We start from the raw sequence: 17,026 nt of genomic DNA on the forward strand, positions 1-17,026 counted from the left end.
AGAATCACTACACTACACACAGATCTAGAGGAGGTATTGTGTGCCAGTTCCACGCCCGGCCGCCTTTGTCTCCCCACTGCTGGTACAGTATTCATACCTCGGCAGGTATTAGGGGAGGCCCAATGCCACGTTCTGACACCACTTGTCACCGATGTCAGCCGTGCTAGGATTTGAACCCAGGTGGCCGTGGCTTGTTGCGCAATGATAGAACCACTGCGCCACAAACAGATGCGCAGAGCCTTTACAATTCTGTTGGCGAGCACCTATTAAGGCCTCTCTCTCTCTGTTGTCCCCATTGCTGATATTGTTGACGCACCGCACCAGGCACTTGTGTTGTTGTTGCAGACCGACGATCGATGTTCAATCGATGTTCGGTCGACGCGTTGATAGTATTCACCGTGATTTCTCGCTTAGCAGAGTTGGCCGGCAACGATCACACACACCCACACCCACACACACCCACACACCCCACCTTAAACGCTCATTAACATTACAATAAGCCGTTGCTTTGCATCTCTACATCAGCCACACGAAAGAAAGTCATTTGAGACGAGGTTGGTTTTCGAGAAAGTCCAGGACCGGTTCAGGAATCACTCGCTTCTGATGCTCTCCGTGGCCGAGAATCAGAGGCGTGCAAAGACAAAGACCCCCCGTGTAGCCTTAACAGACTGGCGGGGCAAGTGCTGTTACCTTACAGCACCTATGAAGGCCGGCACGGCACACGAGGGGGTGGGTGGCCAGCACCACGCCCGGCTGCCTTTGTCTCCCTAGTGGCGATGTTTACACACCGCAACCAGGTACTCATTTGAGACAGAGTGGACTTTGGGGGAGGTCCAGGACCAGTTCAAATATTCGCCACTGTTATTGATCGTGAGCGGGGAATCGAACTCGGGTCGCCTGAGTTCGTGGCGTAGCGCGCTAACCGCTGCGCCACCGCTCACATACATACACACGCACACGCACCTGTTATCAACTAGCGGGCAGGGGGGGGGCGAGATAGGCTTTTGTGGGGTGACGGGGGATAGTTTTGGGGGTTGGGGCTCGCTGTGTGTTTGCGTCAAGAGTCAATAACTGGGTAATAATTGATGGAGCAGAGCGCCAGGGCGGGCGACCAAGCGGGTCCCTCCTTGCGCGCCGCTCAGTAGCGGGGAATGCGCACGCGAGGTGGAGGTGTGGGCGTCAGGTATTGGGCACTGATGTTCACCTAACGTTATCTTACGAAGGGTTATGGTGGCAGGTATTTTTACAGGGGCACGCACGCACGCGTCACGGGCTGGTATTAATTCAGGGTTGTTCCTTAAAGCGCTCACCACGCACGAATAATCGAAGCGAGACACGTTTTTGTTGCGCGGTTGTTGGAGGGCGCGCAATCGAACGCAGGTGAGCACTTCGGTGCACACGCACCTGTGCCTGTCAACAAGGTGGACAACTTAGACCATGGACATTTGATGCGTTCTGCGCGCTCGCGGATGGGACAATGACAACGTCAAATATCACACCGCTGGTCTGCCTCTTCCTGCTGCTCCACCAGCCTCACCACCGGCATGTCCACGCCAAGCCATCGGACGGCATGAAGGCTTGGGAGAAGTTCAGCTCGGGTTCCACCACGTCCCCTCCAGCCGACGAGGTGCGATTCCCCGAGGGCTTTTCGTGGTCCGTGGGCACGGCCGCCTACCAGGTGGAGGGCGCCTGGGACGCGGATGGCAAAGCCGCCTCCATCTGGGACAAGTTCACCCACGGGCACCCAGAGATGTTCGATGGCTCCAGCGGGGACGTGGCGAGCGACGGCTACCACCACGCGGAAGAGGACGTGGAAGCGTTGCGTTGGCTCGGCGTGAGCCACTACAAATTCTCCATCTCGTGGCCTCGGCTCCTGCCCAACGCCTCGGCGTCAGAGCCCAGTGCGGCAGGGCTGCGCTTCTACAACGAGACCATCGACCTGCTGGTGCGCGCAGGGATCCGTCCCGTGGTCACCCTCTACCACTGGGACCTTCCGCAAGCCCTACAGGAGCGCCACGGCGGGTGGCTGAGCGAGGCTACGGTGGACGCGTTCGCGGAGTACGCAGAGTTCTGCTTCCGAGCGTTCGGGGACCGCGTACGCACCTGGTTCACGGTTCACAACCCGTACGCGGTGGCGTGGCACGGCTACGGGAGCGGCGCGCACGCGCCCGGGATCAGAGACCCCGGCATCTCTCCCTACGTGGTGGCTCACAATCTCATCAAGGTGGGTGGGGTGGGGTCGGGGGGAGGGTTGCATGCCATACATCCACCACCATCGTGATCATTATCCATGAAATGTAATTATTCTTAGCGCAGCATGTGTCTAAGTACATGCGCATAATGCAGTCTTCACGTCTCTGTTGTATACATCACATCATCGCATAGTCTGTAGGTCCATGTGCGTGTCATACGATTATACAATCACTGTTATATGCACAATCACGTATAACATGGCATATGATCCCACAATCCCACGTGTACATATCACGCATCTTCCATACACAATATTGTACGCAGTGTATATATCAACAGTGTAACACGCCCTTGCATAGATCACAAAATTATCATACAATCACTTACGTCCATGGATGTATCGTATGCGCATTCCATTCCCCACATCCTTGTGAATATGCACTTATCTCTTGGTCCATGGGATGTAATACACCTCCACGTCGGAAACACCATAAAATGTCAGGTGTCATCATATGAACTTGTAGTCTCAAAGGTAATGTACTCATCGGCTAATGGAATATAGACGCTCTGAACTCGGCAATAGATTAACATCTATCGATGTGCTAGAACGGCTGTCAAGCCAAACTTTACGACTTTCGCTTGGAAAATCATAAAACGAAACTTTCTAAAAAACGATGTAAACTATTTTTTATTTTTTACCAGGTAAGGCCCACTGAGCTATGTAGCTCTTTTTCAGATGCGACCTGGCCACAAATGATAGCCGAATGAAGTGGCTTATCACGTGGAAATTGATTGCAGCCAAATACTCTAAATGCATGTTGATTCTAAACGTGGAGGGGAAAACCGGAGGACCCGGAGAAAAATCCACGCGACCACGGGGAGAACACGCACACTCCATAAATACAGGTGTCAGGGTCGGGATCGGGATCGAACCCACGGCCTCCTGCATACCAGGCGAGGTAGTCAACATCTCGCTACGTTGGCGCCCCAATCACAGTGCAGAGGTTGATTGGTCTCACTCGCCGGTGTTGGGTCGAGATAACACAGAGAGAGAATGTGCCTGGTTCAGCACTTCACATATTGTACAATTTATATAAAAGTATATGCAAGTCTACGGTAATTGTCCTCGCATTGAAATGAGACTTGGGTTGGTCGTTGTACTGAGCTTATAGCGAAAATTCCGGATTCCTATGATGGAAGACCATTCTTGACTTTGCAGAATGTGCAACTCAGCCGTACAGATTCTCTACACACAATTGTGCATTGCTCATCTGTCACATATGCACATAAACATAAAACTTACAATACTTATAACAATCATGTAATGCACAGTAACGTAATAACACTATGTGGGGGGGTGGGGGGTGAACTGAGGTGGTGGTAGATATGTTGAGGAAGGTGGGTGCGTGGGACAGGAGGGAAAGGCAGTCAGACTCAGAATCTTTATTTAGGCTGGAGGAATCCGATGAGCTATGAAGCTCTTTTTCACAGATGTCCAGATTGAGTCTTCGTAGGACTGAACGGTGACATTTCACAGGCACAGTCTAACGTCTATTTGATATATATATGTGTAACGACATCTACATAATTACACTGCAGGATAAGATCATGTTTAGATTTATTTTTATTCTTGTGAAAGGGAGACCCAGGGTATCAGACACGTTGTAGATTTCCCAGGTCTCGCTTACAAAAGAGACACATTGTACAAATTAGGCTCTCAACTCCTGTACCTTTATATGAAGTATATGACAAACCAATATAATTTGTGTTGTTCCAGTGAAAAGCAAAAACATTATCAAAAACATGTTTCTTTTCAAATCAAAAACATATCGAGCGAGGACAACACTTAAATAAATTGTCCTTATTTAGAGTTCAGAATAGAATATTGTACAAACGACACGACACGTAACAATGTGAGAATCACAATCACGACCCAGAATAGTCATCATTCAATCATGGGCTGGAGATTGTTATATGCGTGGAGGTGATCTGTTCGTTGTCTGGAGGTCGTTTTTGACCTGAAGAGATTTCAGTCCAGTTCTCAAGTTTCACCAATTCCTCCTCCAATATTTGAATATTTTCCAGAAATTTTTACTCCATCGTAGCCATCATCTAGTATGAGGTGACCTCAAGTTCGTTTCCTTTCAATCACTCAATGTAGGACCAATCCCTCCAGGTTGTCTCCATCTCTTCTATTTACGCATCCAAAATATTCCCAACTTCCTGCAATTATGTTTAATAAGTTATCTGGCTTTCATACCTGCACCAACACGTAAAGATGTGACAGATCACTCCTAGAAAAGCACTGCCTTTGCACAGATTCTCGCCTGTCGATGAAGGCTACCGACGGTCACTCTGCGACCTGCGATCCCGCATCTCTGTCACAGGCGCACGCCCGTGCCTACCGCATCTACCAGCGCCACTTCAAGCCGACGCAGGGCGGCGAGGTGTCGCTGGTGCTCGGCTCGCACTGGGTGGAGCCGCGAGGAGGCAGCCACAGCCCCAACGCTGCCGCCGGCCACGGTGGAACCAGCGCATCCAATATCGTCGCGTGCCAGCGCTCGCTCGACTCGGCGCTGGGCTGGTTCGCGCGGCCCATCTTCCATGACGGCGACTACCCGGCCAGCATGCGCAACGAGCTGGGCGCGCGTCTGCCCACGTTCAGTCTGTCCGAGCGGGACGAGGTGCGCGGCTCGGCCGACTTCTTCGCACTCGCGTTCGGCCCCACCAACTTCGAGCGGCTGGAGGTGGCACGGCGCGCCGGGCAGGAGGCGGCGTTGCGTCTGAGGCCCCTGCTCAGCTGGGTGTCACTCGAGTACGACCGGCCGCGCATCATGCTCGCCGAGAGCGGGTGGTTCTCGGATGGCGATGGGGGCACGCGTGACACCGCCAACATGTACATGCTCAAGAGCTTCCTGAACGACGCCCTGCGAGGTAGGGCAGTGTCATGCATCGAACCTCCGATTAGTGCGGTTGGCTATGTACGGTGCGAAAGATGTTCAATCTACATGCATGTATATTCGTGTCACCACTGTTATCATCATCACCATTATCAAGGTGGTGGGGTGTGCCTCAGAGGTCAGAGTGCTGAGTTTGCAACGCTGATTTCCTAGGTTTGATTCAAGATTTCAGCTGCCTGCGTTTTTACCAGGTTCTAAAGTGTGCTGAGCTGAAGGCATCAATTCTAGATTTGAAGCTTTCGTGACTGCAAGGATTCATATTGTTAGGTTTTTTCGGTAAAGGCATCAGTCCGGTTGTACGCTTAATTAAGCAAAATCAACATTCCACGAAGAAATATCAGTTTGAATGGTATTTCATCATGTGGTGAACATTTCTGTCTGTAGCAGGGCAAGTGGGAAATTGCTGTGGATAAGAGGTCACTTGAAGAAATTTCAGAAACAGTTCCACGATATCTCCTTCTACTGGCTGTTTTCTAATGTTATGGAATTTTTTAAAATTTAATAACATGATGCCAATAGCACGTTTTGGTTAAAATTTGGGGCATAAAATCCCCATCATCTTCGTCAGTCACAACAGCAAAACTCTAGCAGATGAGCAAAGATGATCCATAATTGGTTGATTTGGGGTTAGATCGTGTGGCGTTATTAAAATCGAATTGATCATGAAAGCCTTCATATAAATTATATGTTTGAGGAAACTGGAATGCCAACTCAAGTATTGTTTATGAATGTTTCAGGTCACAGCAATTCCTTCCTTGAACTAGCTGCTGTGTCACTTTCATTCGTATTTCATAATTATTACCATCATCTTACTCTTTTTCAATAACAGCAGGCCTCACTGTTGATACCAACAACTGTCTGCCTCGGTACCAATTTTATACTTTTGATTGTAACAAGTAATAATTTTGGTTACATTAGTAACTTGTTGATTTGTTATACCTATGTTGGTGGTTAAGGATGAACCTTTTCTTTTTTAAGAATAACCATATCAAGGCCCTCTAGCTGAGTCTTCTGGGTCAACATGTTTGATTAATTTACCCACAATAGAATTACCAGAAGTGGCACCAAATACAACAGCAGGTTGTGCAATTGGCAGGCTGGTCCCCAACATCGTCACGTGGAACTGCCACCACTGACTGATGCCTTTCAATCTAAATCAGTATCAGTACCACTGCGTGCTGCTCGTTAGTGTCAGCACACTGACACTGTTTCATCGACGGGAAGCGTTCAACTGCAACACACAGCGCGGCAGAACGAGGCCTGGAGAGAATTGGGTGATCGCCACGGCTTTGCCCCGGCTCATTATTATCGTTCAGTGAGGCAATTCATTAGATTCTGGCAACCGTCAGACTCTCCAGGAGCAAGTAATAACTTACAAAGCTGCTGCAAGCGCTTTCTAACCTACATTATGGAATAGCCTACCCACCACCGCTTGTCAAGGAGTCCTCTCTGGCAGTCAGATCGAGACCAATCTAAAGACGTTATACTTATTCAGAAAACATCTGAAGACAAACAGCATCCTTTAATGGCTTTGCTTGAGACGTTGACAGCACTTTGTAGTAAATTTCGATTTAAAGCTTTCGTGACTGCAGAGATTCATCTTCTTGGTTCTTTCGGTAAAGTCACGTAGAATGGAAATAATAAAATAATAATAATAAAACATAATAAAATAATTCTCACGACGTTTCGGTCACAACGCAAGCAGCCGTCCTCAGGTGGAGAGCAGGTCTGTCGAGTAGATAGAGTCTACGTGACTTTACTGAAAGAACCAAGAAGACACTTTGTAGTAGTTACTATTGTTACTACTACTAAGCCATTATTAAAGTGTTTTCTCCAAAGGCAAATATATGATAACGAGGGGTTGTTCGGGGACGCCTGCGGTGCCCCTCACAACCATTTACGGCCTTCGGCCAGGAAAGCCACACGAACGACGCATTCACGCAAGCACCCGATGCTCCGTTTTGAAGTTGTAAAATGAAACATCTTTGAATTGTATTATCTTTTGAATTAGAAAATTGTATTTCTTCATTAAAAGCTTATATCATTTTACATCTGGAAGACTTAATTGAAAACGACATTTCGTGTGAATTTTCTCTCGTCGTTAAGTAGATGGCCTTGCCGGGGGTTCGTTTTGATGCGGACTTTCACCTGTTTGGGATTGCGGGATCGAGATAAGGCGATATAGAGCTGCTGGCCGTGCGAAAAGACCGCCGTCTGCAGATCGATTCCAACGTAATCGAACCTTTGTTCCTGCGCCTCCGTCGTTCATGCAGGGGGCGCGTAGGTTTGCAGCGCCCCCTGCATGAAAACGACGTAAAATGCAGCGTTCATCACAGATAGATAAAGTTGTGCGCTTATATAAGAGTATTGATTAGTCGGTCACTCACTAACCAACATGTCCTGGTATGTTTCTGGACTTTTCTTAATACTTTATGAAGCGCAGTGTAAATAATAAAATGATGGTGATGCCACTGATGGTGCTGCTCTGTGGCTGACTATGCTGTAGATCAGTGGTCTTCATTGCAAGGCCCGCGCGCCAGTAGGCAGCCCCTGTTGGCCTTTAGTGCGGCTCCTGATGTGCGGCCACTGACAATACACAAATGTGAAAACACGACATCGTGCTGTCAAACCCAATGGTTGAAAATGTGAGGCGGCCCTCACACTGAAAATTTGTGAAAAACACTGCTGTAGATGATGCCGGTGATAAAGCCGTCGCCGCCACCGACGATGATGATGATGCAGCTCACACGGACCCCTGTTACCCTGCAGCCGTGCGCGAGGACGGGGTGAGGCTTGAAGGCTTCACAGCCTGGTCGCTGCTCGACGGCTTCGAGTGGGGCCACGGCTTCCGGCTGCGGCGCGGCCTGATGCACGTCGATTTCACGTCGCCCGGACGCGCACGCCGGCCCAAATCGTCGGCACAGCTCTACCGCCAGGTCATCGCCCGCAACGGCTTCCCCGAGCCCGAGCCGCCCCTGTACGGCACGTTCCCCAGCACCTTCTCCTGGGGAGTGACGGAGGGCATCGTTGAGGTGAGCGTGTGGCAAAAAAAATGATGGAATGGTGATCCCTCCCCCGCCGCCGAATCCGTGACATTTCATGGAATTGCTGGGGGAGGGAAAATGGTTACATGCATATCAATTGTTACATAATCCACCTGTGCCCTTTACCCAAGACTGGAAAACCTGAGGCAGAATTTTATAGCTTCCACAGCCGGAGCCACGAGACACCGCTTGCTTCAGCCCAACCACACCATTCCTCATTACCTAATTTGAGACTCTTTCACTATAAACCGCTGATGGTAATTTGGCAATTAATGTCAAGACCTTCTTTTCTTCTTGGTGACAGTAGACAATCCCTGTTCTCATCCTGGACTCCCACTTCACCAACACACACGGACCAGGAAGGTGAAATATGGTCAGATAACCCCTATAATCTAAATGGTATGGGGAGGCCCTCACCCAACGGTCGATTGAGAAAGGGATGAATATTATATTCATTTCTACAGTATATTGATGTAAGTTGAATATGAAATGTATTTAAGTTGGGGAGGCTTTCATCTAGCAGTGGATTAATCATGGCTAATGATAATGGTCACCAAAATGCATTCTTAATAATCTACGTAAAATGCTTCAAATAAAGACGTTTTAAGGGTACCCATGAGTTTTCAAAACGATATCAAGTTGGACATTCAACCGAGATGTGGCCATACGTATAAAAAAAAACAAGTTAAATGAACTATGCACCCAAATGCCACATTTACAGATGTCAGGTGTAATTTATTACGTAACTGGCACCAGCGTTTATTGGGTTGTTGTGCAATTTTACCGCCTCGATATCTGTTAATTTCTTACAAGGTTTACTGGCAGGCTACGAAATCATGGTTTTGATATGATGCAATGAAACTTTTAACAACACGACAAGAATCACATGGGGCTTTTAAGTATCTGCCGAATGTAAATCTACTCGGAGACAGCACAACCTCCGATTAGCACAGTTGGCTACGTATAGTGGAAAAGAAGTTCAATATACATACAGTGTAAACATATAGTGTAGTGTACAATAGTAGTGTACACTCCAGGCAGAAAAATCGTGTGGCTGATCTTCATTGGGAACACCACGTGGCCTGGGACCCTCGAAGGGACGCTTGGGAAACAAGATGGAAATAACACGGCACAGCGTGTGCTCAGTACAGTTACAATGCAGTACAATTACGATGTGTTCAGTACAGTTACAATGCAGTACAGTTACGATGTGTTCAGTACAGTTACGATGCGTACAGGAATATCGCGGTTAACCGCGAATGGTTGAGCCACAGGGGCGCCGATTGGTGAACTGTGCCTCAATAAATTTGTCGCGAAACTGCAAAAAAGCAAGAACTGAACCCGCGAGAGGAGGGGAGGTTTTGCTGTATTCGGTAATGCGGGTATAGTGGCTGATATATTTTACAGCCCTGAATCAATCCACTGCTGGATGAAGCCCTCCCGGTGTCACGACTTCGCCATGCTGGTCAGCGTGTGTTGGGGGAGTTGAGGGCCAGGATCAGTTCAGATGTCACTCGCCACTGATGGTAGCCGTGCCTGGGAATCTAGCTCGAGTCGCTTGGTTCATAGCAGAGCGCACATATCGCTATGCCACCGCTCTACCCATCATTTCAACTTCCAGCTGTGATTCCTTCAGAGCAGGACCGTATGTGCATGGCACCAGACAATTAACATCATACAAAGTAGACGTTTCTAAAAACAGCATGGCAACTAAACATGTTACGCTTTTACATGTAAACATTTCAAAGTGCATTATTCATTAACCTGTCTCCTTCACAGGCAGACAACCGCGTAGACAGAGGGAGTTCACAGACTGATTGGTGGCGTGGCCCAGCCAAAGATATTTGCCTAACAAAAGGGGAAAAATGCTTGGCTGCTGACCTGCGCTGTGATACCCAATTGTGATGTTTATCAGCACGTGGCATCAAGACCAGCCCTGCCGTTATCAAGCACACAGAGGCTCATTAAACAAGGGTGGCTGCCTCTCCACTTACCTGCACATAACTCTTTGCATTTGGGATTAATCCGAGAGCTCTAAGGCAAACTGTGCAGACCCAGAGGTGCGCAGACATGTTCGATTTTTTTTTCCACTCGGGAGAGAGAGCGGAATGTTTGCTGCCTTATGCAGTGGAAATATTCCAAGAATGCAGAGGACTCGAACAAAGGCTTTGCAGTGCTATCAGCAATTAATTTATTGAGATTGGCCTTGCTTGGTATGTCGACAAAAAAGGCTTGGCACTGCAAGCGCTTTAAAAAACGATCATTGGCCTCCAGCACAGGTTTCTGTATGGCGGTCAATAGACGGGGGAGGGGGGGGATGTAGCCTGTTGGCCAAGGGCTCCCAAACACTGTGATGACATCGATGGGTTCCTGAACAAACTTATTAAATCCAGACAAAACACCCGTAATTGAGTTTAGCGAGCTGGTGATCTTAGCATCGTCACCAATGACTGCACGTGAAAACGATTGCATTATAATGTTGTTTTGCGTGGTTTGGCTAAATTCCAGCTCCAAACACTGCCGTTTGATTGACAAGCGATGAACACTCTTTGCAGGGGAAATAAAAGGTGTGCCCCTAGTGTCGATATAGAGGCCTATTCAATTAACGTTTAAGTTAGTTGTGTCATGTCTTCTTCCTGGGCTCTTCTCTGCACAGGGTGATGCATTGCTAAGCCCCAGAGTTTTGAGATTTTGCAACATTCTTGATTTGAAGCTTTCGTGACTGCAGGAATCCATACTCTTTGGTTCTTTCGGTAAAGTTACGTAGGTATAAAATAAAATAAATCACGACGTTTCGGGCACAACACAAGCGTCCATCATCGGGTGGGAAAGCATGGTCTGCTGCTGAGGCAGACTGTTTTAAAAGGTTTGAAATGGGTGTAGCTCAAGGGTTATATATGCAACATGACGCCAATAGCACGATTGGAATGCAATTGGACAAAATCATGTTAAAAGAACGTTATATACGAAGCATATTATCACTTGCAATGTATCCATCCCGCTGGAGTACTGCTTCAAAAATCAGATGTCATACTTTCCTATTGACTCTAGCGCTCATTTACTTCCACTTGCTCTGTATTCCTCCCGAACAAAACGCATGCGGGTAAAGCACTGCGCTGATACAGTCGGCAAGCAGGCAAGCGAGTATGCTTCACGCACGTGCTTTTCATCCTGCTCCAGGTGGAGGAGTCCCCTTCGTCGGTGCAGTTTGCCGACACGAGCGTCTACCGATGGGACGTCCACCACTCGGGGAAACTGCTGCAGCTGCCGGGCCTCAAGATGCAACCGCGTCTGTCGCAGTGTACCGACTTCACAAGCATCAGGAACACCGTGAGCCTACTGCGGCGCTCCGGCGTCACAGCGTACCGCTTCTCGCTCAGCTGGTCTCTGCTGCTGCCCTCAGGCGACCCCGGGAGGCCCAACCACGCCGCACTGCGCTACTACCGCTGCCTCGCCACCGAGCTGCGGCAACACGCCATCGAGCCAGTGGTTACGCTGTACCACCCATCGCACCGCCACGTGGGCCTCCCCCAGGTCCTGAATGACGCCGGCGGCTGGCTCAATGTCTCCGCGGTGGAGGCGTTTGCGGCGTATGCGCGCCTCTGCTTCGGCGAGCTGGGCGGTGCCGTGCGCACATGGCTGACGATCAACGAGCCGAGCGCGGCCGCTCACGCCGAGGGCAGCCCTGGCTCCGCCTATGCCAGGGCTCACAACCTGATCCGGGCACACGCTCGGGCCTGGCGGGTCTACGACGTGGAGTTCCGTGCAGAGCAGGGCGGCCAAGTGTCCCTGGCACTGCGGGCCGACTGGTACCAGGCGGCCGACCTGTTCGCGGGCGAGGACGCCGCCGCCACTGCCGAGCGCGCCATGCTGTTCGACCTGGGCTGGTTCGCGGAGCCGATTTTCGGCACGGGGGATTACCCGCAGGAGGTGCGCTCTTGGATCGCGCATCGCAGGCAGCTCAACCTCACAGAGTCACGGGTGCCGAGCTTCACGGAAGAGGAGAAGGCGGCCGTGCGGGGAGCATACGACTTCATCGCACTCAACCACTTCACCACGAGGCTGGTGCTGCACGATGAGAAGCCAGGCTCGAGCCAAGAACTCGACCGCGCCGTGAACATCATCAAGGTTAGTGCCCAAAACTCAGATGCCGTGTGGACTCCCTCAACATTCCACTTTGTAGCGTCACGGCCCAGCGCATCCGCTCACTGTGTTGCCAACTCTTCAAAGTGGAAAGTTGCCAAACAAATCTCAAAAAGTCACTAGGTATCATTAGATCGACCCTTCTAAAGTAATCAAAAATATCACTAGACAATTTAGCAAGTATTAAACAAAGCAAACTGAGAGACAGTCATAACACATATTGGTAATGACATCACTACACAATATACCAAACATTTTAATATAGTAAATTGATCATGGGACCTCCCTTGCCAGTATCGAAATATAAGAATAGGTTTTACCCTTTCTGACAATAAAACAGGTGGTAAGATGTTAAAACACCAAACTGAAACCTTTTGGAAAGAATAAAAAAAATGCTCAGAGTATGTTTTTTGTTTGCATGACCACCACAAGTATATGTGGTTAATGCAGACATGATTTCTTGAAAAAGGTTTCAGTTTGATGTTTTAACATCTTAACACCTGTTTTATTGCCAGAAAGGGTAAAACCTATTCTTATATAGTAAATTGATATAGAATCCTTAATGCGCACCGGGGATCGCTGCTAAATCTACAGTGTCCTCATCACAGACATTTCCTAGATTTGTCACTCATAGCTTTGGCAAATGCTCTTTCTCGGGAAACCAAAATAGTCGCTAGATGTAGCGACAAAATCGTCAAGCTATTGATGCTGGTCCACTAAACCCAACCCAGTTACTGATTTGGAGTCATCGTTGCATAAAGCCCGTCCGAGTAAGGGGCCCTCACAAATGACACTGTCCTCCTGGGATGACTAGCACGGTTGGCTATGTACGGCGCGACATAAGTTCAACATTCATACATACATGACCTCTCCCTGGCAGGACATGACATGGTTGCGGTCGGCGGGCGGGCTGGCAGTGGCGCCGTGGGGGCTGCGCGCGATGCTGGGCTGGGTGGCGCGGCGCTACGGATCCAGGGGCGCCGCCATCCTCGTCACAGCCAACGGTGTGGACGACCGGGCCCCCTCGAACGACCGCTTGAGGGTGCTCTACCACCAGCGCTACATCAACGAGATGCTCAAGGGTAATGCGGAATGAACGACAACGATCGTCGTCCTGTCGATTGCACCCTCATTAGTGCTGCTTGTTGCTGGCCATATGGGACTGTGCTCAACGACTGTGATAAAAAAATACATAAAAATCAAAGCTTATCCCAGTGTTAGAGGTTGAGTGGTATTAATCTCCCAAGTATCACTTTGCTGGAGTTAATTATAGTATTAATGTCGTTATAAGCGATCAATAAAATACTTTTGCACTCACAATACGTGCATCAAATCATGCGTGTGATCATACGTTATTTACAACATATGTAAATGATATGCAAACATTATCTTTATACTATTGAAACAGACAGAACAAAGGAAACAGATGACACAGACAGCACTGTCATACTTATCAGACAGAACAAACGAGACGAAAAGAATGTGACTCTTGAATTGAGTCGTGACCTCATGTCATGAATCGTGGAGTGATGAATCATTACATGCGCATAGCTACAACTGTGATATACATGTGAAGCTATTTGTCAATCCACTGCTGGATGAGAGCCTCCCCACGCCATGTGAGTTGTGGTGGTTAGTTGACCATACTAGCACCAAGCCAGTCAATACATGTTGCCAAAGGTGGGGAGCAAAGATGTAAGGGTACCGAAGTACAGTACAATCTAAAGAAATAGAGAAAACGTTTAAATTCAAAGCTTCTGCTTGTCTTCCACCAATCTCAATACTGTACACTAATTAAATGCGTTATCCTCCTCTGTAAGATACAGAGGCATCGCTTTCACATTCGTCAATCAACTGTTGAGAAATAAGTACGAGGCTCGTTATCAATTAGTTCGTTATTTAGAAAAATCACAAATTACTTCGTTATTTAGAAAAATCACAAATTACTTCGTTATTTAGAAAAATCACAAATTACTTCGTTATTTAGAAATGGATCACAAATTAGTTCGTTATTTAGAAAAATCACAAATTAGTTCGTTATTTAGAAAAATCACAAATTAGTTCGTTATTTAGAAATGGATCACCCTGTATTTTTTCCTCTCTGCCAGGAAGAAGGGCCAAAGGCCAAAACGTCGCCTTCTGTATACGTTTTCCCCTTTCGGGCAGTGTTATTGATGCATGCGTTAAGTCTTTGTTACGTGACCATGTATCTTCTTGTTGGTATCATCGTCATCGTCTGCAGCGTACCGGCTGGACGGGGTGCGCGTGGGCGGCTACTTCGCGTGGACACTTCGCGACAAGGTGGCCCCGCTCTCCGGACTCTACGCCTCCCCGTACTACGACACGGCTGCCAAGGCCTCGCTGGGGCGGTACCGTGCCACCATCGCCGCCAACGGCTTCCCGGAACCGGCGGGGGTCAGCGACATTGGCGACGACGATGGGGCGACCTCGCCCGGCGGGACGCCCCAAGCTGGCACCTTGTGCCCGGCGTGCTTGTTCTTCCGAGCGAAGGGGCACGTGGTGTTCTTCTCGAGCTGCCTGCTTTCCAGCGCGCTGCTGCTCGTCATCTTCTGCGTCTACCGACGCAAGCGACGGAAACTCTACCCGTCGCTCAAGCGAAAGGAGAACTCCTACTGTGCTTAGTTGATCAACGGCGTTGTAGAAGAGCGGGGAAGGAGAGCTCACGTGTGGATAATATGAAACAAATATCACTGCTGTGCTGTAGAACAGTTACAATTTATTTAAGAGATTATCGACAAAAGTTCTTAAAATTTTATTCTGTTTGAATGTGTTAAGCTCAGGGTGATACAGTACTAAGGAAATAATTGCTATTTGTAACGATTCACTCACCGCCTCGTCCCAGCTTGGTGAGAATTGTTATAATTTGGGATTGCGGTTCGATCGAAAAACTTCTTATTTTCGGTGTAATTTTTACTGTGTTGTTCCTATAATTTATTTTTTAATCTTACGTGTCAAGTTTTTATCTCGCTCAATTAGCCTAAATGTAATGTGAATATATCATCCGCACATAATTTGCCCTTAATGTGTAAATGATAATTTCTTACACACACAATTCGATGCCCGTATCGTGAGCACACAAATTGGTTCACGTTGACCAAGCAACGGGTCGTTACATGCTTAATCAGTACGCAGGGTTTCAACATTGTGTTCGGTGAATGCTACACGTGCTTTGTAAAAAAAAGACTGATAAAACTAGCACAAGTGACACAGGTAATTGACATAAAACGCACACATTGTTCACGCAGTCACCACTCGTGGGACTTTCATTGCTGGGAGCTCAAGTCCACATATCGACTTGGCCCATCACCCCACCAGGGTCAGTACACTAAGCATCACCTCTGGTGCCTCTGGCTATATCATATGGACGGACCCGTGCCCATCATCATCATCATCACAATCCATGGGTAGATAGCCCGTTGGTGTCCACTGCACATTTCGTCATGATGGGCCACTGAACGAAATGTGTAGTGGCCCATCGCAGGGATGTGAACCTTCCATCCATTTCTCAGAAGTGCCAATTGAGATAAGTACCGCCTAGCACTCGTTCGAGCACAGAAACACTTTAGACTCTTGGTTCTATTTTTTTTAAGTTATATATTTGTCATTTGTGTTCTGTATTTATATTTCATTTTCGAGTGTGCTGTGTTAAGGGAGTACAAGACCAGCACTGCTTGTTAGTTGGAACACTCAAGTGAGCGTTATGTCCTCCATTCTAACAACTTTTAATTACATATGTTTGACAATACTAGCTTAATAAGAGATACTTATTTAATATTATAAGTCGTGAGCGGCTCACGGATGTATTGATTTTACAAAGGGCTGCCTGGGGACACTCCTAAAGCAACAAGTGACACACTCTCGCTATTGATTAATATTCTTCACGAGTAACGTTGGCTGCATTAAGAAAAAACTGTTATCCATAAATAGTTTAACACGTAGCAGGCTTTCGCGACCAATATTATTCATAATAAACGTTTTTGGGTTAGATCGCGTTATTTAGAAATCTGTCGTAACCCTCCACCACCCGACACGGCCAATCAGCAAAAAAGTTCACGTTGACAAAAGACAAAATAGTTCACTACTTTAGCCCACCGGTGTGTTGAAGAGTGAATCCACAACATTTACAGTTTTTGAGTACGACGTTTCACTGGTAATTACATCCAGCATCATCGGGCAATTCTGTGGATTCACTCTTCAACACACCGGTGGGCTAAAGTTGTGAACTATTTGTCTTTTGTCAACGTGACACTTTTTTGCTGATTGGCCGTGTCGGGTGGTGGAGGGTTACGACACATTTATAAATAACGCGATCTGACCCAAAACTTTTATTATGAATATCCATAAATACTTTACTGAGTGTAAATATCAAGTACACACGTAGATTGTATATTAAAAGAGCTGTTTATAGATATGCGCTGGTGTATATCGTTTTGTACAATAAAAATATGTGCAATATTATAAGACATATTCTGTACATGTGCAAAAAAGTACTGTAAATGTAACATCTGGCAGATTGTTGTTATCGATGAGTACAATAAACATTATGACTTGTGACAGTATTTGTCTCTTGATATTTCACTGGGTATAATGTAGACTCCGTGTTGTACTCAAGTGGCGATGGAATGTCTCCATTGCGTAGTTATTGCTGGCTCTTAAAGTTACACG

General features: G+C 47.7%; 1 protein-coding gene across 1 annotated transcript; it reads left to right on the forward strand.

Annotated features, from left to right (window-relative positions):
* The first annotated feature begins 1,110 nt into the window (after positions 1–1,110).
* On the forward strand, positions 1,111–16,346 carry KLB (klotho beta). Its single transcript, XM_061552279.1, has 6 exons — positions 1,111–2,224; positions 4,581–5,127; positions 7,923–8,185; positions 11,378–12,325; positions 13,221–13,422; positions 14,583–16,346. Exons 1-6 carry the CDS (start codon positions 1,478–1,480, stop codon positions 14,981–14,983), a joined length of 3,108 nt encoding a protein of 1,035 aa, XP_061408263.1. The 5' UTR covers positions 1,111–1,477; the 3' UTR covers positions 14,984–16,346.
* The last annotated feature ends 680 nt before the right edge of the window (positions 16,347–17,026 follow it).

The sequence above is a fragment of the Lethenteron reissneri genome, chromosome 16 (genome assembly GCF_015708825.2).
Source record: "Lethenteron reissneri isolate LAM-NWPU_2019-01 chromosome 16, ASM1570882v1, whole genome shotgun sequence".
Taxonomy (NCBI): Eukaryota; Metazoa; Chordata; class Hyperoartia; order Petromyzontiformes; family Petromyzontidae; genus Lethenteron; species Lethenteron reissneri.